The sequence below is a fragment of the Linepithema humile genome, chromosome 6 (assembly GCF_040581485.1).
Source record: "Linepithema humile isolate Giens D197 chromosome 6, Lhum_UNIL_v1.0, whole genome shotgun sequence".
In the NCBI taxonomy this organism is placed as follows: Eukaryota; Metazoa; Arthropoda; class Insecta; order Hymenoptera; family Formicidae; genus Linepithema; species Linepithema humile.
Genome location: NC_090133.1, coordinates 7,729,815 through 7,755,489, shown reverse-complemented (window position 1 = coordinate 7,755,489; position 25,675 = coordinate 7,729,815). Strand labels below are relative to the sequence as shown.

Below are 25,675 nucleotides of genomic sequence, written 5' to 3'. Positions count from 1 at the left end.
CTCGACTTTTGACTCGCGACGCAATGTAATCACGTTTCTCCACGAGAAAGCGAACACAGTGGTAGTTTGGAAAGAGAGCGAAGACGAAAAAAGTTCGCGTGCGCGCTGACAGACGCGTATGCCGAGTTTGAGTTATGAAAAATTGAGAGAAAGCAAATATGCCGGCAGCTTTCGGACTCGGGTTAGGAGGACAAGAAGGCTGTAGAGCAAAGGGGTGGACAAAAGGAGTCATTGGTTGATGTATTTGTAGTCCTTTACATCGCGTTAGCTAGTGTAAACGCGAAAACGATGTTTCACGTTTCATGTTCACGCGTAACTCTGGGATGCACAGAATACAACCTGCGGACCTCATTTTTCAGATCTTTGAATGCCGGCCATCGAAAAGTCAAGCCCCGTGTCGGTCTCGTGCTTCTCAACAGTATCGAATAAATAAAAAAAAGAACGTATCTTCGTACCGGCTTTGATTTATTTCAAATGAAATATTTCCAACTATTAAAATATTGAGCGATATTCATATAATATATATACATTTGCGCATTATCGTATTAAATATACTGCAATATGTATGCGTTCACGCAATATTTATATACAACACGAGTTATATGAAATTAGCAGTGCATTTAATCCGGTAAATTTCAGTAATTCTGCTTAGTATAATGTATTCTGCAATAAATCCCTTGACTGGCGCAATTATACAACAACAAAGTTGATATTGCGGCTCAGTTAATTTTAATTTAAACCGAATGTTTCACTTCGCAATGTTTGAGTTGTGCGCGCCTCTGACGCACATAGTTCGCTACCGGCACATATATGACCGACCGTAAAATGTTACTTCGGCCGGCCCTTTCTGATGACAAACATCGTCACGTATGAGCAAACGTACGGGACGAACTATAAATCGCGCACCGTGGCGCGCGATCTTTTTATTCCTCTTTCGCGAAAATATTATCGTTCTATATGGAGCCGCACTCGAAAGGGAGCGAGAGATCTCGTTTGATTTCTCGCGCGCAATAATCCTACGCGATAGCTCTAGGCCAGCTTTGAGATAACCTGTATCCACGTATGTACGCACACTCCGGCTATGTAGGCGAGTTTATATACGCGGTACAGCAGCCTGTACTTCTGTATTAGCATGGCGTGTGCATACACACGACGCGCACAATAAGGCTATAACCCGTTCGCGCAATATTTCACGTCAGATTATGTAGCCCCTTTGCAGAGTGCCGGATAGCTATCGATATCGATAGATACGGCCAAGTGCATATAGATTCTAGAACGGGACACGGCTGGAAATAGAAACTGCAGCTGGAATGGCGCAAACCTCGTACTTACGAATACGTCCAATTGACAAGCTGTCCGCCAAATAAGAAGATAAGCTCTTGCGGTATGAATAAAAGATTCTGATCAAAATGTCTCGAGGTTATTTACGAAAGAGCGATTCTTGGAATAATTGGCAAGATGTGGTCAAAATAACTAAGGTAAATGATTGAGGATGAATAATTACTGAGTTACGAATGGGAATGTTCAGATTCTTATTTGCGCTTTACTCTTTTAATCTTTGTTACAAATGTACCACCGAGATGAAATACATAAATGCGCGATTAAAGTGCGAGCATGGAAAAAAGGTTATGAAATTTCCGACGCGGGCGATGTAGCGGCTCGATAAAAATATCCTACTCGCCGCAGAAAAATTTTTAACTGTACCGCGAGTCACGCTTTATCGTACTGAACGCAATTAGAACGCACGTGTATTTATCTTACGTATGTCAACCCGCCACCAGCGCTTTTGACCTCTCGAAAAAAGGGGAATAAAATATCAGTCACCGAGATTTTCGCTCTTTAAAGCGAAGAATCGCGTACGGCGCGCCGGAGAAACGCAATTTTTCATGTCGGATTACGCTGCGAGAGGAGGAGAAAGAGAAAGAGAAGCAACACACGACGGGGCGAGAAAGCAGAGGAAGAGGGAGAGAGATGGAGAAAGAAAAGAAACGCGAGAAGGGAGAGGGAAATGGCGAGAAAGGCATTTCACGAGAACGGGGTGGGTCACGCGTCGCCGTCGATATCGATATCACGCTGTTAGCCTCGGTTATCAAACGACCCGACCGGAAGAACGCCGAGTGAACGAGCGAAAGAATCGCGGTTTATAATTCAGTGACATCCTGCGCTGACATTCGATCGACCGATCGGTCGACCTCGCGCGGCATAAGTGGAAAAAAAATACACCGTTTCCCAGAATCAATCGAAACCGAAGCGCGATGAGTAAGATCTCTGAGAACTGGTAAATTTCTGAAGCGCCAATATCGAGCAATCAAACGGTCGCTGCGGATACGGAAGCGGAATAAAAAAGTAACTTCGTAAAGCAGCGACGCACGTATCGGCGCCGTCAAAGAACGAGTATTAAGATGCGACCCTCGTTGCATCGGCAATGCAAGGAATTCGTGTCCTGCGTGAAGCCTCTTTTGCCGAGTATTCTTCCTACCCGAGTAGATTATCTCACATTCAATAGACACGAAAAAGCTTCTAGGACGCACTCTAAATCTTGAAACCTCAAATATTCGGATTACAGGAGACTCGAATTTTTAAATCGCAGAACGTCCCAATTTTCGCATTTCTTTCTCTTTCTCGAGAAGTAGATCATAAGATATTTTCTTTCCGCGTCAACCGGACCGGATGTCTCGCATCCGAGCGAGAGGATATAAGCACCGAAAACAGGATTTACAGACGCGTCCGGAGAAAGAGTACGCGCGCGGTTAAACTTCCGGCGACGGCATAAACTTTCCGGCACCGCAAGAAAGCAAATAATATTTTCCGCGCATGAGGGGTAGCGCGGCAAAAGGACGACGTGGAGAAACAGCTGCCGCTTCGTCGTCCCTCGAAGACAGTTCGACGAGTTCGTCCTTGCGCGTCCCGGCGGCATGTTCCCCTTCCGCGCCACCGTTCTCGTGTACGGTAAATCGAAGCGAGAGGGTCGTTGATTCGATTAGAACTTAGTTCCTTCTTGCACACCGGGGACCCCCCGGCAGCGGCGTACATAGCGGCGGCCTCGAGTTTCCCTACTCTGATCCAGCCGAAATGCGTCTTGGGAGTTGGCGGCGACGAATCCGCGGTAAGGAGATCGCAAAAATGCCCACGCCCGCGAAAAACTCGCGGCGGAAATCGGTCGACTGATGATCATCGAACGGTGGATCGCGTCTCGCCGAGTTCCTCGTTTTCACGCTTACTGCGCGTAGAACGAAAAGAGTCGAGAAAGGCTTTCGCCGCGAAATTGTGTGTATTTCGACTTCGGGAAATGGCAGCAACCAAAAACAGCAGGTGCCGGAAAACCGGCAATTCGAGGATTCAAGGAGCCATGCAGGCGAAGCATTCGAGAATGCAAGAGTGCTACTTTTTTTCTCCGTTTCAAAAATCGAAGCTTCAGACAATTTGAGAATCCGAGAATATAATATAAGCTAAATGTTCGAGAATCTGGAATATTTATGTTATTTTCATACTATTTATATATTCCGTTTATGCGTAATCTGAACAAATAAAAAATAAATGGCATTGCTCAATCAAGATAATCAATTCGGTACAACCGATTCGAGAGTCTGGCGCCCAATTATCAGAACATTATTAACGGTCCATTGATTTTGAGCCGAAGAGCCGAATCACAGTCGGACTTCAACATAGCGGACTTCTCGATCGAGGTCGAAATGGTCGATCGAGACCGAGGACACACGGAGGCGGTGCACCATGCGCCTGGAAAACGATTTATGCGGTAAGTGCTGATCCGTAACAGCTACAGAGACGTAAGCTTATTCTGGAACACATTTCCCATTTGCATACGAAATGTATCCTCGGTTAAGCTGTTTGAGCTGCAGCTAACGGAATCACAATGACCCGAGGACATCTCGAGAAACAACGGGGGCTACTATAGCTCAAGTACAAGCGCGCGGCGCTACGGGTTTGTCAAAATGTTAATTATACGCCGCAGAGCGGCGGTTATCGCGAGTGACTTTCGTCTTCTCTGTGTGAGCAGACGATGGACGGCAGCGTTTTGTTCGTCACAAACCAACCATTTCGCTCGCGGTTTTCTCTCAAAGAAACGCCGACCGCCACTCGGTCCATTCGCGCTCTCTATTGTAAGCGTCTCGATGTAAAACAATGCGCGAAACATGCGCAACGACGAAAAAAAAAAAACTCCTACGCCGAATTTCCATATGCGCGGATACGTTTGTGACGCTCGCGCTGGAAACAACGTTACGCTGAAACGCGCTAATCCTAGCAGAATCAGAATAGAATTTTTATTCGACTTTTTCGAAATATATATATATACTCCCCGTAATATTTCACTTTGAGAGAAAACGGAAATGTCAAAAAGCGAGATATATTGCTTCTTTACTCTCAATAATACATAAAAAATATTGTGGCGCAATTATGAAGCGATGGGTTATAAATTCACCGTTCTATTTAAATCTGGAAAGGTGACATTTTCTTCGAAATCCCTAATTTCTCGCGTGCCTGCCGAGCACGAGCTCTACGTTCGATCGAATCAAAGCCGCGTCAAACGGTATTCGCCATTGCGCGCTTGAAATCCACGAGCAGAAAGCGGCTTCGGCAAGCTCTCGAAGCTTTCCCTAGAAAACGATTCCCCGGGGCGCTGTTCTCCAGGACTTTCCATCGTCTTCCCTTCGCGGCGAACCATCCCCGTCCTCCGCCCAACTCGGATTCCCTACTACCGCGACTCTCACCCAAAGCTGTCCTTTATCCATATTCCCTCCGACGCAGTCGACGTCGTCGTCATCGTCATCATTGTCCCTTTCGTTGCTACTTTTATCCGAGAACGTTGCATCGTCATACTGCCTTTTATGCCGCTCTCGAGATCATCGCGTTATGATCCTCTGACTTCTTCGGGAAGAAAAACACCCCTGTGAGATGCGCAGGCAAAAAAACTTCTCCGAAGGCTCGTATCGCAACAGGAATATTACGAGGATATACGGAGCAGGAACGAAGGGCATTTTTTCAATAAAGCGCACAGTAATTTCAATAAGACGCCACTCACATTTCCGCGACGTAAGTGGTACTTGGATATAAATATGAGGATTACTCAGAATATACGGAATATATTCGTATTCATATTCCACGTGACGTTTAGCATGACGAAAGAAAATGCTGGAGAAAATGTTAACATAAATATTGGAATGTTCCCTTATAATCAAAATTAAGACATGTGCTATTATAAAGAGCTTGCATTTATGGACTTTGCTAAACACATTAATATTTCTCTACCGTGGAATTAATTGTCAAGATTCAACTACGTTTACCATGCAAATGTTCGCTCGTCCCCGTACGCCGCGTAACTGTTATCGTCATTATGATCCTTCCTATCGCTATCCCGCCGTGGTTACGTTTCCATTACCGCGCCGGATGGCCGGAAGAAGCCATTTTTCGGGTGAGAATTGCCGCGGTGCGCTCATAACTCACTTATCAAAACTGCTGAATCGAGAATACGCGGTGGCCCGACGAAATCGCGCCTCGGCCGACCGGACAAGCGGAAAAATGGCGATATTGCGTGAAAATTCACCAGATGGGTGCGTGGGTGGGTTGCGTGCGGCCGACATTCGATCGCGAGAACGTCGAAACATCTCGTCATCGATTGGCAGACGATGTTTGCGACAGAAAAAAAAAAAACAGAAGCGAACCGCGATGCGAGGACGCGTTGATTCTCGATTGCAGGTAATACAATAACAAGATAGATGCAGTAACAGAAAAACAATAGCGCGGCGTAACAATGGCGCGAGAGTACAAGGAATGTCGCGTGACCGCGCGCATAAATGCGTGCGTGGGCGTGCTGCGTGGTTCAGCCGGCGGCCAGAAAAAAAAGGGATCAGGCATTACATTTCCATTTATTTATTATTCATATGCTATAATTTCTCCCTTTCTATCCGTCTACCTGGATATCTCCTACACACAACCGTCTTCTTTTCGCCCCCCGCCCTCCCATTAATCACCCCTCAGCACTCATTGTCTTATTTATAGCGCACGCGAGGTGCATTGAACCACGTGAGACCACAGCGCTATCTTAAACCGCGCGTGATGTCCATTGTACCGCGCGTCCCGCCTAAAATAATGATTTACTGATAGGCCCCGCCGCTATTAGGCAGATTGCAAGGGGAACGCATGCACGTACGCACGCACGCACATTCGTGATATCGACGATAACGATCGCGCAACTTATATGATTTTCTGACTGATAAAACGAGAGATATCTGATTTCGTGTAATACAGATTAAATGTTTCTATAACAAAACTACGAAACACGCTATCAAAATACAGAAAAAAATGCAATATTAATCTACGTACTAAAAACAGTAGAAATATAAAAATAAAAATTTAAAATATAAATGACAATATAAAACAAAACTTTTTTTTCTGTAAAATCCGTCCATTTCGATGTTTCACGTGTCATCAGCTTTAAAAGCCACGATAGTAGCTATGAGTAAAGCTAGTCGTGTTGCGTAAACAAAAAGCCAATTTTACCGGGCGATAAATGCCATGCGGAGGGTCTGTTAATTTTCCGCGCACTTCGTAGCACCGGCTTTTGTCAATATTCACACAGGCTGTGGTATTAACTTGCTTGATAGCGGCTATTTAATTCGTTAACACGAGAAGTACATATTTATTAAACGCTGATAGCGATTGTGTACATACGATTTATCGCAAATTATCGTATTAAAAGTAAGCGAACGCACGAGAACTATCTAAAATAATTAAAGCGAGACTCTCGTGCTACCTGCAACAGTGCAATTTGGCCGAATTATAAATTACCTCAAGGGAAAAGGGCGAGAGGTTGCAACTTTCGTACCGTAATGTTCCACTCGTTTTCTTTGCGGTAAGAATAGTTTCTCTATGTGCGGCAGCCATGCAATAGCGGCAGCCATCACTGCGCAATAATAATAATCGTAAATAACGGCCGTAAAGGATCGTCCTGGGTAATGGACGGCGGTAACTTTGTCGAAAGTGTATCTGGACGGGAACGAGTGAGGCCTGTCGGATGGGAAAGTGCGAATAAACAAGGCCGAAGGAAGCGAAAGAAACGGGAGAAAATTAGAAAGAGAGAAAGATACGCATATGGACATATGATAAGCGCATGAGGGAAAAACAGACATACGTATAAAGTGAAAGGGGAGGATGGGATCGACAAATGTGATTTTAAATCCCAATAGTTATATAGCGAATGAAGTGGATCCATAAATTCTCCATTATTTCCAATGATCGGGGAATCATTAATCGCAAACGAGATTACAGGCGTCGTAAATTAGGTAATGAGTAATTGCATCCTCTGTATCACCAAAGTTAATCGTCAAATACTGGGCGACCCGTCCGGCCAATGGAATTTAATGCATAGCGACGCTTTCGGAAGCCCTCGCGCAAAGCGCGCGCGGCGCGTTCAATTAAGCGACGTATAGTGCACGATATTGGAAAATATAATAGGACCTAACCTAATCCCTCATATAATATGTATGTGATAAAATTTAACGTCGAGCGGTCGGCGCGTAACACCGAATAAAATGCAATGTGTAAATAATAAATGGTAATGGCCACGCGGCATTACAACCGTAATATGTTGATAATAATATATTAATCGCATATATATTATCAATGCGACAGCATTGCTGCTCCCCATAGTTCGTCAAACTCGCCTCATCTGTAACATTATTCCCTAACGTGATATTAATTCGGCGCTATTATTTCCTATCTGCTCTCATTCGCATATAATGTATTCCGGTGCGGAATATTTCCAACAAAATACAAACGTGCGGCAAATAACACCGGCAAAGTTGCAACACGCAATACACATTATGTCCCCAAGATTAAATCTCTCTGTTATCTCTCCTTAGGATAACGTGCGAATGCACGAGATATACGCGTCACAGGATGCGCCAATGCGAATCAAATCCATTTTCCACCGTCATCGCGATACACAAACGCGCGGCGCGCGCAAAGACGCGGCGTGTGCAAAACCGTGAAATGCGCGCAGTCGATTTTCGCGTGATATTCACACAGAATCTCCAATTGGTTTGACCGTCAGTGCTCGATGCACACAGCTCGCTGGTTTTGACTGATTCAAGAGATATGCATCAACAAAGCTATACGCGCGCGTGAAGGGGACTTATGTTCCACCGGCCAAGCCGCATTATTTCGCATTCTAGACCATTAGCTACGTATAACGTGAAATACGAATCATAATTGGCAACCTTTCGTCCCGATAGGTGGTATCCTGTTGCGTTGGCAATTTTACAAGTCAGAATACGCGCGCGGATCGCTCCAATTGATTCCAACAACGCAAATTCCCGCGAGATGTTCGTCGCGTAAAAAAAACATGCATCGCCTGTATAAACTCACGCTTGTATCGGAATACGGGCGCGGTGTATTTTTCAGCTTGATAAAAGTTCCCCGCATTCAATAACGGCCAATATTATTAAAATTTCACTGCCGTCCGGTCGTACAAATTGTATTTACATGTTATGCAAAGTGTGCCTTCAAATGAGAGTTTCTTTTTTTAATAAGTTGCAATAAAATATATTAATCTAATGAAAAATTAAAGTATTTGACGGCGCGTCCATTATGAAATGCGAGTGCATAATGATAATGCACAATGATCGATCGCGATTTCGCTGCGAAGAAACGACGAGCATGAAAGATGAGCGAGCGCGAGAACGGGTTAACGTTTATTATAAATTAGCCCCCCGATCTCTCTCTCTCTCTCTCGACCAACCAGCGCAACCGGGTCGTCGCTGTTGCTTCTTGCTCCTTCATCCGGTTGCTTGTACTCCGTAAACTCATCTCGCGGTTATTAAGGAGCGATCGGCGTCTGCGGGCGGGCCGAAACTTCCGCGAAACTCCTTAACGAGACGTAACAAGGTTCATTCTTTACGGCGCGCTTCCGACCGGCTCGTCGGTAAATGGCGCAAATGCGCACACTTGTAATCCGCGAGAACTTGGCGAATAACTAAACAAAGCCGGGAGCGCACAAAGCACCCGTCGGTGAATTACGCGTGTACGCGTAATTATACGGAAGAGCCCGTTCTGCCCGGTTGAGTATTTTTTTTCCGCGTCGACTCGAAACAATGGACGCCCATCGTATCGCGCGTCGAGCGTCCGTCGAGCAGTAAAAAATAATACGAGCCGCGCGCCGAGTTGGCATCGGGAATTCGCGACGTTACGCACCGCGAATTGTCACGGGAAGTTGATACCGTTGGCAACAGAATTGAATTTATATGATACTGCCGCGCGTACATCCTTGTTCCTTAGCAAAACTATCCGAAGCATCTCGCGCTCTCCGCGGGAAAGAGAGAAGGGGGGGGGGAGGATTATATTCGCTTGCTCGCGACGCGTAACAATCAGAATAATGTATGCCTAATGAAATAATTCGCAGGGTTGTGCACAAATATACAAAATCATGTTTGCGTAACGCGACTCGACTCTAAAGTAAAATCTCGCGAGTTTGAAGAGTACTGAGTTCTGACTGCCTGATATCTCGAAGATACGTTCGAAGCTGCAGTGTGAGAAAAGTTTCTTCCCGCGGGCATCAGGCGCATTCGTGTTATCACCTGCCAATTTATAGCGCTAAAGTGACCTCTGTCTACTCATCACTTTTTTTCCCGCGCCGGTGCAAACTGTCGCAATAAAACCCTTCGTAAACTCCACGCGAATGCCGGCTTGTCAGGCTCTTCACATTGCGCCATGCTCGCCGGCCGAATGGGGATTTTCTGTTGACCGTTGCACGTAGACGACGTCGCTGTGATATTGTCGCGGAATATAATCTCATAACCGTAAGAATGTGTGTGTGTGCCGTAGCAAAATACAAAATTGCAATTATCGCGCTGCGACTTAACCTTTAATCTTGATAAATTCTTTGATAAAGTCAAATTAATTATCTTTCAAAAATTGTATTTTTAGTAGAGCTAATTAATTTTAATTTATTATTATACAATATTTTTCACACTAATTTTCACACTTTAGCAGACTCTTGCGGAAATCTATCGTAGAAGATCTCGATACGTCCTTTCAAGAAGTACATTTGGTAAAGAAAAGGCACTTATGATTCCAATAATGCACGTACAGAAACAGAGAAGCATCTGCCAAAGGAGATAAATTCAGACGTATGCGAATCCGGTTAGCGGCGCGAATCAGTAGGGTGCATAAACGGACAAAGAGCGCGGAAGGGCATAGCGTAATGTGATAGAAGTGGCGTCGCAAGACACACAGGTAAGTGCGGAAAGCGACGCTGCGATAAGAGTGTCGTGGAAACAGAGCAACTGACAAAGACGGCGAAGAACGATGGTTCCGAAGTGCGAACGCGACGTGCACGAACGAAAAAGAAAGAATGCAAGAAGGATCGACAGCGACGAAAGGGCCGGGAGAGGACAAGAAACTCCTACATCTATACGCGGCCTGTGAAAAATGGCACAGGTTCGCGATAGCCGTTGTTTTTAGCCACGTGCGAGAAAGTTTTCAGCGCGGAGCGACCCGCATTTTATATTTCGGCAATGAAACGCTATGTTTACTTAAATGTAAATAAAGTTAATAAAGTTAGTTACAAAGTTCCGCGAGTATTTCCGTAACTCGTGCTCAAGGCATGTATTAAAAATGTTGGCAAGTGGAGCGTGTTAAAAACTTGATTCGTTAATTTACCGACATTGATAAAAAAAAAAAACCGTAGCGAAACAAATTTTTGCGATCAATAAATTTATCACGTACGCATTGGAGTTTGAAAGAAGACACCCTTTCCATTTGTATTTCGCATTATGATTCCGTACTATCTTACGTTGATCATCTAATGTTACACACAGTAACGTATCGCATATATTTCCAAATTTTTAAATTAAATTACTCAATTTCGCCTATTAAAATAATATTAAAATTTAAAATTGTAAATGGATGTTTTATGCTCTTTCAATATTTTATTTTATAAAACTTTTAAATGAATTAATATAAAATAAAAATACACACATATGTATTTTATATAAAATAATGAAGAAAAAAGCTTTCTGAAAACGGAATAAGCTTTGTTCGATTAGCGGATCCTATTTCTGTTTCGAAATTCTATATCGATTGCTCCGTATCGCGATTTTTCGAGTGGAGGGGCTCATACCTTAATCCGATCCTGTTTGCACGTACGATAGGACATATATTCTCGTAGACGAGCATTGAAAAATCGCGATCGTCAATCTGCAGCCGTGTGAATTTTTCGAAAGAAATCAAACGTCGTCCATGGCAACCTGACTCGGGCAACGTGAGCGGAATACTAATTTCAAATGAAACAACCAGTCTAAACCGGTGCCCGTCTCGACTACTGATTTCCTGAATATTGAGGCAATCAATAGTGTGCAAATACTCCATCGTGAAGGAAAGTGAGACAACGAGCGGAGCGAATCTATGGGACCTACTACTTAGCGTCCAAGAAATTGCGAGACCGAGTCGTCTCCGATCACATTAACGATTTCTGTTTAACATCAATTCTGTCCCGGCGACGTTAAACGATCCTTTGTGTAATTTCCACAAATTGGCGTTAAGCAGCTCTGTGCGAATCCGGGAGGAAATACTTTCTGCGCCGGGTTCGTTTTGACGGCTGACAAACTACGACGTCCCGTGACTAATCGCCGAGCGCTGAATTCTAATGAGATCAAATTAATTATGACATTTAGCGTCTTGTTCGCAATGAAAGAAAGAAAGCCGAGTGTTCTAAAGATGACGCGGCTCCACGGGCCTTTCTTAGACAGAACGCAGTCCTGCCGGTGACGGATGCAAGGCAAATAAGATAGGCGGAAGGAGAGAATGGTGGAAGTTTAATGCCGGGGTCCTTGGCAGTCGAAATAAATTAAACACGATCTTACACCGCCTGGCTCCGCTCCGCCCGGTACTTGGGCTGCCGGTGCCTAGGTATCCCGAATTTCGTCTTCGTCTACATGGATATTTATTCAACATCCTCGCCCCGGCTCCTTTCGCCGGCATCTTCGCCTCTCTCGCAGCTTCTGACGCCCTTGTAAATTAATAAGGCCCGGGCAAACACGCAAAGGAAGGCAGACGAGAGAGAGAGAAACAGAGAGAATTCTGGCTCCTTCGCCGCGGATCCTCACGGACAGGATTATAACGAAGAAAACGAGGCTAAGCGCGCCTCTCGCCTTGCGAAAAAGTACGTACAAACATCTCGCGAAGCTGCGACCTTTAAGGTCACCTTCATTTATTCACAGCTGAGCTCCCAAACCGGCGTGCCGCGCCGCGCCGCGCCGCCGCCGCCGCAGAAAAGAGAATTTTGTCCTTGCACGCGCGAAAAGGGAATCCGCTGATAAATATTAGCTATCATGAGCTGCGGTTCGAATATATTTACGGAAAATTCTCGAAGAGAGCTTCCCCAAGGCTACGATCGCGTGAAGGTGAGTGGGTTCTAGTAAGACGATTCGCGAATACTAATAGGTGAGCAAACACCCTCGTGGCAAATTATTATTTAAATGCATAATAATGCTCACAATGTCAGAGTTTTCTCTCAACACATAGGAATTCCCATGCTGAAAGGGTTAAATCCAGCATTCGCCCTCGCCCGCAATTTCCCGAGCGCGAATTGAGACGTTAGACCCGGGGGTGGCGCGCGTTACTCGAACTGTATGATTAAATTCCCAAAAGCGGTGGGTGTGCCGGCAACGCGACGATTCGGGGCGCCAGACACAGTGTACAACACGGAAGAGGATCCATGTAGTTGGTTGCTCGTATAGGTGGAAAAGCAGCCTCGAAGATGCAGCCGAACGTAAATACCCTAATCCTCGAGAAGTCGATGCGTCGCGGGGGTTAACGAAGCTCTACAACGGATGCCCCAAAATCGAGTTAACGTTCCCGTATAATTTCTCAATTTCATCATTAAGGCAAGGTCGCGGCGCGCCGCTTCGCTGTTTAATCAAGCTAGTTTCCAACTTGCTGAATCATCGACGAAATAATTGCAGCTGATATGAGAGACTTCGTCATTATGAAGCCGGATAAATTAACGGAGACGCGATAATCTACGCGCCGACGAGGGAAGAAATCGGCCCGCGGAAAAAAGATCGTGGTCTCGCTCTAAATCATAATTGGAATGTATCATCGAAGGAATTTTACTTTGCGAGCTAAATAGACGAAATTGGAAATGGAGAACCGGTCTTAGCCGCAATGTGTACCGTTAGGATGCACATGTACTCCTTACACGTAGCCGCGAATACGTGTAAAGCATAGGGGAGAAACTCAACGACAAATATTTAAACGCACGTCTTGCCGCGTGATTGCAGTAGTTCAAATTCAATATCTATGCAATATGTTAGCAGATAGTATTTTTACAGAACACACATTTACATCCTTCAGAAATATAAAGTTTTCATAAAATATAAATCATCCACAAGCTTGATTACCTTTTCGAATAATGAATAAATAAAATTGTATTATTAAATTCTCGAAATATATCTAAAAATGTTATTAATTAATTATTATTGTACGAATGGAACATATATAATACAGGTTTATATTCATATGCTTTTAACGCGATGAAAAATATTTTCTTGTAAAATATAATTGAAGCAAACATAATTTATACATGTTACACGCTGAGTGCAAATTTTTTTCCCCGGCTTAATTCGTTAGACGAGCACGTAATATAACCGCTCCATTTCTCACGCTGCGCTCTTTATTCACCGTTTCACAGCCGCAAAAATTGTGAATGGTACTCATGCGTTGCAAATGAAGTAACAAGCGCTCCATCGGAAACCATTTAGGTATCGCTCGAGCGACCGCACTCCTGAAATACCAAGAATAATAGTCCATCGAAAATCAATTACCGGCCCTAGCATTCTCTTCTACGTCGTTTAAAGGATTGCATTCATTATTCCTACCAAGGAGCGCGCGCGGTGAAATTTCCAAGACGATCATTCAAATTCCTCTGATTTAATCAATCGCGAAATCGACGATTTATGTTGCCTATGTTATAATTACATTGATTTCAAATTTTATATAAAGAAGGGAAAAAACTGTCACAATTGCGTCGCTGAATAAACCGTCCCAAACTCGTTATGACAAATGCTAAACCAATTCTGCGTTCACTTTTCTTTCACGTATATTCGGATAGAAGCGTTTGCCGACTCGTGAGAATCTGCGTTTTACTAAAAGTGCACACGCGGAAATGTATTGTTACTGAAAACACGAATGGTATTTGCGGCGTACGCTATATTTATTGCCGTTCCCCACGTCGGTGTGTTCTCGCAGGACGAGCATTGTCCCTTGCAACTGTAACTTCGCGTGCCTTTCACGACGTTTTTTCTCTTTTGTCGTCTTTTTCCGCCCTACGCACGTATACAAAATGTCAGCAGGGAAAAGACTACACGGCCTTGGTATGCAACTGCTTGTGGCTTAAGTGCTTTACGCGAATCTTACGAGGGCACTTCGCAGACACAATCTTCCGAAACAAGCTTCTGATATACGTGAGAATACTCGTCAGGTCTTGGAATTTTCCAAGCGACACGCGTACGTATGTTTACGACAAAAGAGAAAATGGTAAAGACGTTTTGAATCGCACTGACGTAACAAATAATATTATTGTATTTAAGATTGCATTTTGCATGTTAATTAACATTTCGCTATCACTTTTTATATAAGCCATGCAATATGTAACATTATTTGTTATATTCAGTTCAGCAACATATTTTTTAACCTACATTTGTATATCATTATGCAATTGTAACAATCTTTGGAATTGTAAGAAATTTTTCAACGCAATATTGATTCAAGATTAATCAAACATTTCCTCGCAATTTACCGGCTAGAAAATAATAATTCTGATTCCTTATCAGATGCGTTGGAGTCTCAATTTTCTAGATTGCTTTCTTTTAAATTGCTGTGATATTCCTGAGCGGAGATATCGGCGATTATTATCGGATCGCGATCCCGCTCAACGCGGCGCAGTGCGGCGCGGCGCGGCGAACGGCGGCGGACGATCAGCTGATTGCGGTCAGATGCTACACGCGTATTCTGACCTACCCTAACCTATTAGGCGTGCGTTCCCTGACCTACCGCTACACATTTTTTTCAGTGACTGCACCGCGAAATCTTCGAAATGGTAGAACTCAACGATAAAGCATCATAGAGACATGAAACAAAGACAAATTTTCTTGATAACTTTTTCTTCACTATTTGTTATAAATTATCCAATCACGTGATACTTATACGCGCACGTTTATGTCGATTTAATTCAAGATTTAGAAAAAGTTATGCTTTGTAAAAAATTTCCAACACATTTTACATAAAATAATATTCTTATAGAAAATAAATATTCTAATAAAAATTAATGTTAAAAAATTAAGTAATGTAAGTTATTTGTCGTCTTAATTTGTTTCCGACAAAGTGTAATGTGTCTCTACATACAGTGTTTCAGTAAATTCTTAGCTGCAATTATTGTTATTAAAAGCGAGGTGTCGAGAATATGAAACACCATCGCGACTTTTAGAAATCCATAATGCCGGCACGGAGCTGCAGTTCTGGTTGCGTGTTTAATATTGCAAAGCTTGGATTACGTACTTAGATCTCGTTGGCGAACAGATTGCGCAGGCGTTGCATACGATTACACGACGAGAGGGTAAAATTTGTTGAAGTTGCTGTGAAAAAGCTCTTTCGCGGCTCTTTTCGCGCGATTTACGAGCTAGCGCGAGCTACCGTACTCATAAATGAGATTCGCGAGTAAGAAAAAACGCTCGCAAGCACGAGCCGAGTCGCAAATGAGCAAACGTAGTCTGAGAAATTCACCGTCGTCGCGGGAGACAACAAGGAGAAAATTATTCCGCCGGTTGCGTCGTCGGAAAAGTAATTAACGCATTCGTCGAGAGAGAGACAGAGTCGAGCGTATCGTACCGAGAAGTTTGCTAATTTCGCGCACTCCGCAGTGCGTAATCAAACGGAACCGGTATCGATCGTGGTGGTGGTCCCTCGAGGCAACATGCAGAACGTTAAATAATTCATCATAAAGGTACGATCATCATATCGCAAGACAACGGTATCCCCCGGTGCCCAGCCGAGCCTTTCTAACGATTCGATAACATCACGCGGGCGAATATTCTAACGAATCCAAACAAGAATCTAAAGCCGGAGGCTGCCGCGGGAGATGCGAGGCTGCCTATATTGAGAACCAGAATTACGCCGGCAACGAGATTTCAATGCGAGCAGCTAAGTGAAATAGCTAAGTTAATTACGGCGCCGCTCTAATCGAGTTCTTCTTGATATTATTAATTATACAGTATAAAAGATAATGTAAGGATAAAATACGTGTTTTAAGGGACGATAATATTATATTGTCATATTTGTAATGTTGTTTTAGAATTACGTAAACCGTTCATTTTGAAAATGATGTAAAATCGATTTTAAAATATAATAAAAATCTAGTAATATAAAAAATAGCATACAAATATGAAACAATTTATCCAAAAATTGCGCCGCCGAACTTAAACCATTTTCGAAATAGAAGACTCATATAATTCTCATTTATTCATGGAGTTTCATAAACACACTATCATTTCATTTAATAATAATACTTTTGAAAACATTATAGCAAAAATGAAAAATATCAACTTTTTCATAAATATTAAAAACCATATTCATTAATTCTGCAAGATAAATTTTGTGTAATTTTACGCACAAAATTTCACAGGTACTAAAATATTTAAAGCGCTTGTCTCTCATAATACTAAATAACTCGGATTTCACTGTGTATTGCATTACATAGAATCCTACCTTTTGTCTTCTACTTTCAGATTCATTAATCATCAAGCATTTAAGAGAACGCATTATTATATTGTGAGAATAATAACGGGATAATCGTGAATACATAAGCAATTAATCATGTAGGTATGCCAAATTTACTTACCAGACGGTACCGCAGGGTGTCGCTCTGCAATCTCCAGCAATCTCGGCGCCAACTTCCCATCGATGCTACATCGTTTCAGCTTCAATCGAGAGCACTCACTCGCGTGAATACGAATGTCGAAAAACATAGCGAATTTCGATCGTGCGCGACGATTAATCTGTTACAACGATCGCCCGGCAACTTCTACGGCACTCCCGGCACATTTTTGCACACGCGATGTACTTTTACCGGATAAAAAATGCGAAAAATACAGAGCGGCTTCACAACGCGTCCACTCAATCCGACCGACGCGAAACTAATATGGCATGATGTATCGGCGTACGCTATTGGCCGATTCAAATATATTTAAAATATCCAATTTCGGCAACTTGAAAAAATTAAAAAACATAATCTTTTAAGCGCAAATATAGATATTAAGAAAATATACAATAAAAATTATTAATGACATATGATATAAAAAAAGATTAAGAACACATTTGTGGATCTTTTAAAATCGATGAGAAATATAAAATTTTATATTGAAACCCTTTTTTCTTCCCATAACATCTCCTAACCTTTTTTGCAAACAAACAGAAAAATTCAAAATTTAGCTATATATTTCACGTATAATAAAAAAAATACTAATAGAAAGGATAATATGACAATTAACGTGAAAGAAAAACAATTCTAATTACAAGGAAAAAAAAGAAATTACCACAGAAACGAGAAGATACGCAATGCGAATGCGAGCGTGAAATGGAACGCGGATAGACGTGAGAAAATCGTTGCCGCATTTGAGAGTTAAATGGACCGTAGACAAAATAAACAGGGACGGAAGAAATTTCCAGCCATCGCACTCGTAAAGCCACGAAGAAACGAGAGAGGAAATTTCGAATAATACTTTTTGTCCTGCCTACGCCATCGACCCTTCTCTTTTCATCCGTACCGCTCTCCTCTCACCCACCGTCCTATTCGACGTCGCGAGAGAAATACTTCCGAAGAATTTTCCGCGACGCGGTCTCGCTAGTACCCCGAAGGAAATCTCTTAACGCGATCAAAGTTTTCTTCGAGAAAATCCTTCGAGAAGTCTCATCCCGAGTTCAAAGGTAAACCTTTTATCTGAGACCTTCAATATGGAAGCCTCTCGCCTCTGTTACGACATTTCATTCGGTCTCTTCTCGTCTCGAATCGAAGCACTCGCCTATCTACCTTTATATCTGTATCGTTATTGTTTCCACTCGACGCATGAAAATTTGAGTTCATCGAACGACATCGTTTTCGAAGTTGATAATATCAGTACTTCGATATTGCGCAAACCAGATTTTTAGGGACGAGGAACGATGAGTCGGAGAAAAAAGGAAAACGATATAATGAATTCAGATTTCGATTATGTAAACATAAGATATGAGTTTCTATGCTTATTCAAAACAAGAAAAACGATTTTAAATATGTTGGTTTAAATCCTAGAAAAAATATTTAGATTCCTTCGGTTAATCTTTTTCTTTTATAAACAAAAGAATAAAACAAATTAAAAGCAGTTTTTAATAATCAGCAAACTAAATATCAGATGATAATAAAAATAGCTACTCCAAAATGATAAAATAGAAAAATGGATGGTAAAAGAAATGATGAATAGACTAAAGAAGAATGCTCAGAGGAGTGGAGTGTTGAAGTATTGAATGTGTCGATTGAATAAAGACGACAGATTCACCTGTTCCCTTCTTTTCTTTGAAACACAATCTGACAACATACAAAATTCATGTATACCTATTTCGAATGTTTCAAAAAATACTTAAAGTGCGATCTCGTACAAGGCTTAAGGTGTCATAAACATATAAAGATTTCAATCTTACTATATTTATGTGGTAGAAAAAGTTCTCCAGCTTATTTTTATATAATACTACACAATTTGTCTATTATAAATTCACATTTTATAAATCGAGTGCATCATACACCTTCTGTTCTACATTGCAAGAGATTCTAAGGAAATACTTCTAATCATGATTTTATCTAGTCTAATTTCTTAAGAAATTATTTTCGTTCTCTAAAAAATATTTAGCACTCGGTTTATAAAGTGTCACGATCACATAGTATCAAGGTGTATATTTATGGATAAATATATTACCAAGATATAATATATAAATATCACTAAGTAACGAGAAGAGATGAGAAATGATTGTATACAAAGCAACAAGAAATTAATCTCTCAACAAATAATTAACCAAATATTCACATAAAAATAAACATACTTAAAATTTTTGAATAGATCTAAATATCTATTACTGTACTGTTAATTACGTTTTGTATTTTTTTATGTATTTAATAAATAAAAAGCGCATAGGTTTAATAAACCTATGGAAAATTTATGATTAATAATGCATATTTGCATGATATATACGTTTATCACTTAAAAAAATACAAATTCTAAATGTAGATGCACGATCATATCTCAATCCATTTAATACGATAGTCACAGTGGTATACTTACACGTAATGTGATATACTTAAGTACTTACTTAAGCATAAAAATTTCAGTTCTATAAATAAATTACGCTAAATCCTTGTTTTACATTCGATAAAATTGTTGCAAACAAATCTGACAGCTTTTTACTTTTTTACAATACAATCAATGTTTCAATTTATTTGATAACTTATGATAAAAATCTATAGTATAATCCTCTAAATAATATACTAATATATACGCTTATTTTCCAAATAATTTGGAATATATAAGGTTCAATTTCATTATAAAGCAAGGATTCAACGCACAAATATTCCTCATAATACGACTATAAGTAGAATTACTTATGTTATAAGTGACAACTTTATATACGATTAATGGTTGGATCTTTGGCAAACTTATATGGCAGTGTTTTATTTTCCTACCAACGCGGAGAAGTTGCCGGCACAGTTTGCTGATTAATTAAAGACGGCCCGCTACGTGGCATAATAAAAGTTTTTTTAATACGAAAAACTTAAGAAAGTACTATTTTTCTAATAATAAATAAACTTACCTCCAAGCAATGAGAGGTGCCAGTCGTTCGGTCAATCTTTGGTAATTTCTTTCCAATTCTCGTTGATAATCCCGCTGATCAGGACCAATAAGATTCTTGTTACGTCGCAAAGCGTCGAGACACTTTTTCTGGAAATCCTTAAAACACAGGCGAAGCTTGTGTTGCAATCTGGTCGGTTGCGCATTCTGTTCGCGCAAACCGGACAGAAACACGACTGCTACCTCGGCGGGTCCTTGATTGACAGTCGTGCCAATGCAACCTTGAAGGACCATTTGCAGTATCTTTGCGTCAGGCGGTTCCTGAGCAGTCGCAGCCGCCACCTAATCAAAGTACACGTGTAAACATTTTTTCAAATAAATAAATATGTTATAAAAACAAAAACCGAAATATTACAAAAAGGTCTGAGCAGTACCTCGGCAGTCTTCTTCTGTATGTCTTCGATTGCAACTTCAATCGGGCTTAGAACTATCTGCTTTCGAGCTACAACTCGAATTCTGGTTTTTAGATATGGGAAATGCGTCGTTACCGTTAATATCGTTTTCCGTTTACATTGTTCACGTAATTCACCGTGAGCCTTGCCACCGGGAGTGAAAGGCGTTGCGTAAACAAATCGTTCTAAAAGTAATATGAAAATAAATAATTAAAAAATTGCAATGACAAAATAATTTGTTTGAATCAATGCTTACTTATGTTGAAATTTCGATGGAAAACTGTGGGTCTGTGTCTAAGCTCGTGCGCCTCGAAGTACGGTTCCACGTAGGTGATCTGCACGTAAGCCTTGTCCGGTTCCAGTTTGCTAGGATCCACAGGATTCGAATCCTTTATTATGACTATATTCTCCGCGCCAAATCTCTCAGCGTAAAAGTTCTCAAGTCTCGAAAATATCTCCGGTAGCTTCGTCAAGGTCGGCTCTTTGTAAACAAACTCTTCACCCGCGAGATCGCCGAATCTGGCACCGTAAAAGCCGACCCTGAAGTACGTCCCGAAGACGCGTTTGCCAGACAACTGTTCTACGCGCGTATACGCTTCATGAAGTTTTCTAAAAATCCCAGAAAATTATTTTACACTAATTTAAAATTATTATCAACTTTGTCGACTGTATAATAATTTTTTTTACCCGTGAATGTTAGCCAATTTCTTGTAGTCGTGCGCAGCTTCGGCTATAGGCAGCAGCACTCTGTACACATCAGGAATAGCTTCGTACATTCCAGCTGCGTGAAACGAGCTAGCCGCGTGCTCTAATAATCCCGCCAGTCCGCTCTCCGAAAAGTCAGGACCCAAACAAAGTCCTTCTTCCCTTCTAGCCAACACGTCGTCGCCCACCGCGCTTTCCTCCAAAGCGTTCGGTGACACAGGATTCAAAGCGACGGCTCCTACAGGTCGGCCGCCACCGCCAGGTTCTAACAGATGAAGATACTCCGCTACCAGAGCAGCGCTGTGCACTAAGCACATTGCGGCTTCTGTGTGATTCTTCCTTTCCATGTGTTGCTGCGCCATGTTCGCCAGCCAAGTCAGTCGAAGATCTGGTGAGCCTTGATAGCCCTTGGCGATTCTGTACATAAAATTTAAGTATAAATATATCCTTACGATAATTAATATAAAGCTCTAGTTATATTTTTAAGATTCGGAAAAATCTCTTACCTATACATTAGATCCAGCAGCATTTCAGGATCCTCTTGGAATTCTTTCATCTTGACGGTATCAGAGAGGATCATATGAAGATTGAACAGTAGATCTTTCACTTGTTCGGGAAAGCTTGTATCTGCAAGCTCCGTGTCTCTTTCGGCGTACACCAGCACTGTTTTCAACGCTCTTCGCAGTGCTCCCTCGCTAGGAGCTCTTCCTCTTCCAACAAGAGCGGATAAGGACGTTGTAACTTGCATCTTAACGCGTGCAAAATTCTGCAAAATGTATAAGTTGAAGTAACACTTTATGGACCACCGATATCGAGATCTCATAACAGCTCTCATACATTTCCAATTTCGAAGTTCTGTCGCATCAATAAATACAGACTGGCAGCTGCATGGCTTCTGACAGCGCTTAAGGGCGAGCTGCATCGAGTGAGCAAAGTTAAACACAAATCACCGCAGCGCTCGCTTTCCTCGTCGAACAGTGCGCTGTGATACTTGAAAACTAGAGCTCGCTGTGTGTTAAACATGTGCTGAAGCACGGATGTGCTTTGATTTCTAGCCAGCGCTCTTAATAATACTTTTAACACCGCTCCGACAACCGCACCTAAGTAATTTCGGTGATGTTATAAATATTCTGTCATACTTTATTATATTTTAATGTAAAATATAGATAATCGATGAATACCTCCACCGCCATCGGCTTGAACCACGGATTCTAATGTATCTAATACGACGAGAGAAGCTTCAGCCGCTAGAGCTCCTTCTATGTGGGCGTCTTGTTCCACAGCTCTACCTTCCGGCTGTTCGCAAGATCTTGAAGAATCAATGTGCTTAATTATAATCTTAATCACAATTTAATAATTAGGATTCTACATTAAAAATGACATTATAATTATGAAATACAAATTGCAATTCAAATAATAATTTACCTGTAAGGCATTTGGTCCTTTCGCCATCTCAGCTTGTCGCCAGTCACTCTCTCCTTCCTTCGCAGCATCATCTCGCTCCTAGCACTTCCCTGACCGAGTATCACATCTTCCAATCGCGACCTAATATCGCTAGTGACCGCGGCTTGAGGCGGCAATCTTTTAAGCGCCTTCTTGCCTTTGTACTCGAAAGCGGCGGTGGCGATGTTCAATACTTGTAGCAAGCTCAGGATACGCCTTGCACTAAGCTCGGAGCACCACTGCGCTAACGCGGTTCGCTCCAATCCCTTGAGTACCCATAAGACACACATTAATAGATGCCGAGTGGCTTCGGAGCTCAACGACACGCGGCACTGATTACCCGCGGTGTCCGCCGACGCTCCGCCGGCGATGGCCAAAGCCACCGACTGCGTGATCGAGCCGGATTCATCCGTATAAACGCTTTTGTCTTTGGAATCCCAGTGGTAGAGCTGGGGTAGGGCGTCCATCAAGATGTTGAGCAGCGGCAAATATAGCGCGGCGACTCTGGCTTTCGCGGCGGGATCGGAATATCGCGGATCGGCGTCGTGGTAATTCATAAGATGCCGAACGGTTCCGATCGCCTTGTTCTGCAGCATCGGATTTGGTATTTCCAGGGTGTTTGTCAAATCGGACAAAACGATGCCGACCAGGAAGTGCTGCTGCCTGAACTCCTGGCTGAGTTCCGAAAATCTGGCTCTGTCCCCGGGCACGAGAGTGGAGATCAGGCTGCCTGAACTGCCGGTCGACGGACTGGGTGACGCCGGAGCGGATCCCGATGTGTAGCCCGTGCCAAAGGGAAGATTCAGCGCCACGTAGTGCTCGTGCGAGCACACCGTTCTCACAAGATCGAGCTTCAGAGCGAACAACGCCGCCGAGTCGGGAATGTGCATCGATGCGTCCGACAGCGAGCAGCAAGCGGCGCGAACGAGCGACAGCACGAAACCTCTGTCCATCACGGACAGCAGATCGGACAGGAAGTTGCCGAGGCTGGAGATCAAGTTGGACGCCACGCGGGTCTCCTTGCCGCAGCGCGATATCACCTCGGACGTCAACGCGGCGGTGAGAGTCGCAATGTCGTCGCAGAACTGTAGCGAGAATCTCAGCTTCCGCGGAGCCTCCAAAGCGCCCATTTCGGACAGCGTGACGACCATCGAACGTACGATCAACTCCAGGAAGAACCAGGAATGGGTTATCGCCAGTTCGCGTGCCTGACCGGTCGACACAACCCAGTGCAAAGCGAGCTCCTCGTGCAGAAGTCGCCTGGTGGGTTGGCTGCTGATCGACGGGGATTCCTGCCGCATCGACGCGGTTCTGTCCAACCCTCGTGAATGAATCTCCATTTCCATGTCTTCCATGGGCAAATCGGGATTGCTCTGTGCTCGCACAACGCCTCCATCTTGAATCATACTTGGCAGAGAGCACTGATACGCGATGTAGGTGGCCAAGAGCGCGTGTCTTCCGTGCGCATCTAATTGGCCATCCGGCAGATGGGTGATATTTCGCATGAGCAGTCCTAGAGCTTCGAAAATAGTGGCCGCAACGTTCAACGATTGAGACGGTAAGGTTGGCGGTCGCACGAGAAGGCACAGTAATTGATCCAGTAATTGCGGAAGAGATCGCACCAAGGCGGAGTGCGAGGCGCGCGCTAATTCGAGAAGGGCTGATTTCAATTCTGACTCCATGCCCGCTTCGCCGATGCGAGGCGGAACTTGACCAGTCTCCAAAAAGCCGCATAACGATAAAAATCTGTAATATAAAGGTTACATAGAATATTACGCATATTTCAATTTATTTTACGCAAGAAAAAAATTATATATCATTACCTGTCGATGTATTTGTCTTGCGGATGAACGCTGGAAACAGGCTCCAATATAACAGTGAAAACTCCTCGATGAGCATCTACCCATCGAGTTCCCGGCAGAAGAACATCGGGCGCGATATAGGAATAATTTGCGGGTGGCGGATCTAGCATAGCGGGCAAGCTGAATTCGCTGGATTGGAGATGACCGTCTCTCAAAAGTGGTAGCCACTGCAAATAATTAATTTTGTACAGTTCAGTATATCGATGACATTATTAACTAAATTACATTATCGATAAAAGTTTACCGTGTAAGCGACTGGTGTCTCAACGTTCGGTTGTTCCACTTTTTTCTGACAACTGATATGATAGAAAGTGAACAGCAAATGATGTCTAGCGCTTAAATCCGCCGGTAGTCTCATCTTGACTTCGTCGTAAAAGTTCGGATTCTTGTTGTGATACGACACGGAGGTGAAGTACTCGTGCGTCATCTCGGGACACGACGATCTGCCGAAGATAGCTGTAAGCGCATCAGCTTCCTGTTCGCCTCCCATGAGCTGAATCCTCACAGCGATATTGCGGGCCGAGCCAGTTCTGGAGCTGAAATTCGCTTCCTACAATAAAACAATACTCTTAATATTGTAAAATTAACGAGAAATATTTGATCGTACAATTTTATGTAATACGCACTTTGGGATAAAGATAAAGCAGATTACGATACGTTAAATCCGGCGAAACAACTTCGCTCGGGAACTCGAGTATCTCTTTGACCGGTCGACTTTTTTCATCCGGATATGGAACTAATCTCCTGAGATCAGGATCCAGACACCTAGGCAGCTCTTCGGGTCTAGGACTGAGATCCAGTTTCAATATCCCTGGCAAGCATTTCAATCGTTTCAAATTAGAACCAGGTCTTCGTAATTCGACCAAAAGCTTGTAGAGATCTTCATCGCGAAGTCGTTCGCTTTCCTGCTTGAAAAAGCTCGAAACGGTTAAAGTGATGGGCCTGCAAGAACATAAAGGTGTTATCTAAGTTCTGTAAGGATATAAAATATTATACAAACCTAAAGCTCTCGAGGCAGTTGGCGAAGTCGTCTGGAGACCAGCTGCGCCTCTTGTCCGAGCTTCGTCTTTCCAACGATCCTCGTCGCGTCGGCGGTTCTACTTTCTTTCGCCATTGTTCCAACCCGCTAGATTTGCGATCTAGGGATCCAGCACTGCCAGTGCTATCCGCATCGCCGCCACCTCCAATCACACCGGACAGATGAATCGCGGTCCATGCGAGGGGCATTCTGTAACGGCCTAAGCGTTCGCACGCAGCAGCAGCGGCTGCTCTAACCTATAAAAATAAATTAAGTAATAACAAGAAATAGATTTAAATTCATAATTATCTT

General features: G+C 42.9%; 1 protein-coding gene across 5 annotated transcripts in view; it reads right to left on the bottom strand.

Annotated features, from left to right (window-relative positions):
- Zir (Zizimin-related) overlaps positions 1 to 25,675 on the bottom strand; it is a 187,497-nt gene that overhangs the window by 159,670 nt on the left and 2,152 nt on the right. For 4 of the 5 annotated variants that reach the window (XM_067357863.1, XM_067357862.1, XM_067357864.1 and 1 more), the window contains exons 8-19: positions 25,346 to 25,620; positions 24,972 to 25,287; positions 24,590 to 24,895; positions 24,307 to 24,512; positions 22,466 to 24,229; positions 22,222 to 22,349; positions 21,878 to 22,140; positions 21,547 to 21,806; positions 21,023 to 21,457; positions 20,592 to 20,944; positions 20,318 to 20,520; positions 19,906 to 20,225 (exon numbers count right to left, since the gene is read on the bottom strand). In XM_067357863.1, coding sequence (XP_067213964.1) covers positions 19,906 to 20,225; positions 20,318 to 20,520; positions 20,592 to 20,944; positions 21,023 to 21,457; positions 21,547 to 21,806; positions 21,878 to 22,140; positions 22,222 to 22,349; positions 22,466 to 24,229; positions 24,307 to 24,512; positions 24,590 to 24,895; positions 24,972 to 25,287; positions 25,346 to 25,620 — 4,829 coding nt within the window. Of the gene's footprint in view, positions 1 to 18,597; positions 19,829 to 19,905; positions 20,226 to 20,317; positions 20,521 to 20,591; positions 20,945 to 21,022; positions 21,458 to 21,546; positions 21,807 to 21,877; positions 22,141 to 22,221; positions 22,350 to 22,465; positions 24,230 to 24,306; positions 24,513 to 24,589; positions 24,896 to 24,971; positions 25,288 to 25,345; positions 25,621 to 25,675 lie in introns of those variants that run through there. The other variant, XM_012377415.2, reaches the window with a different exon arrangement.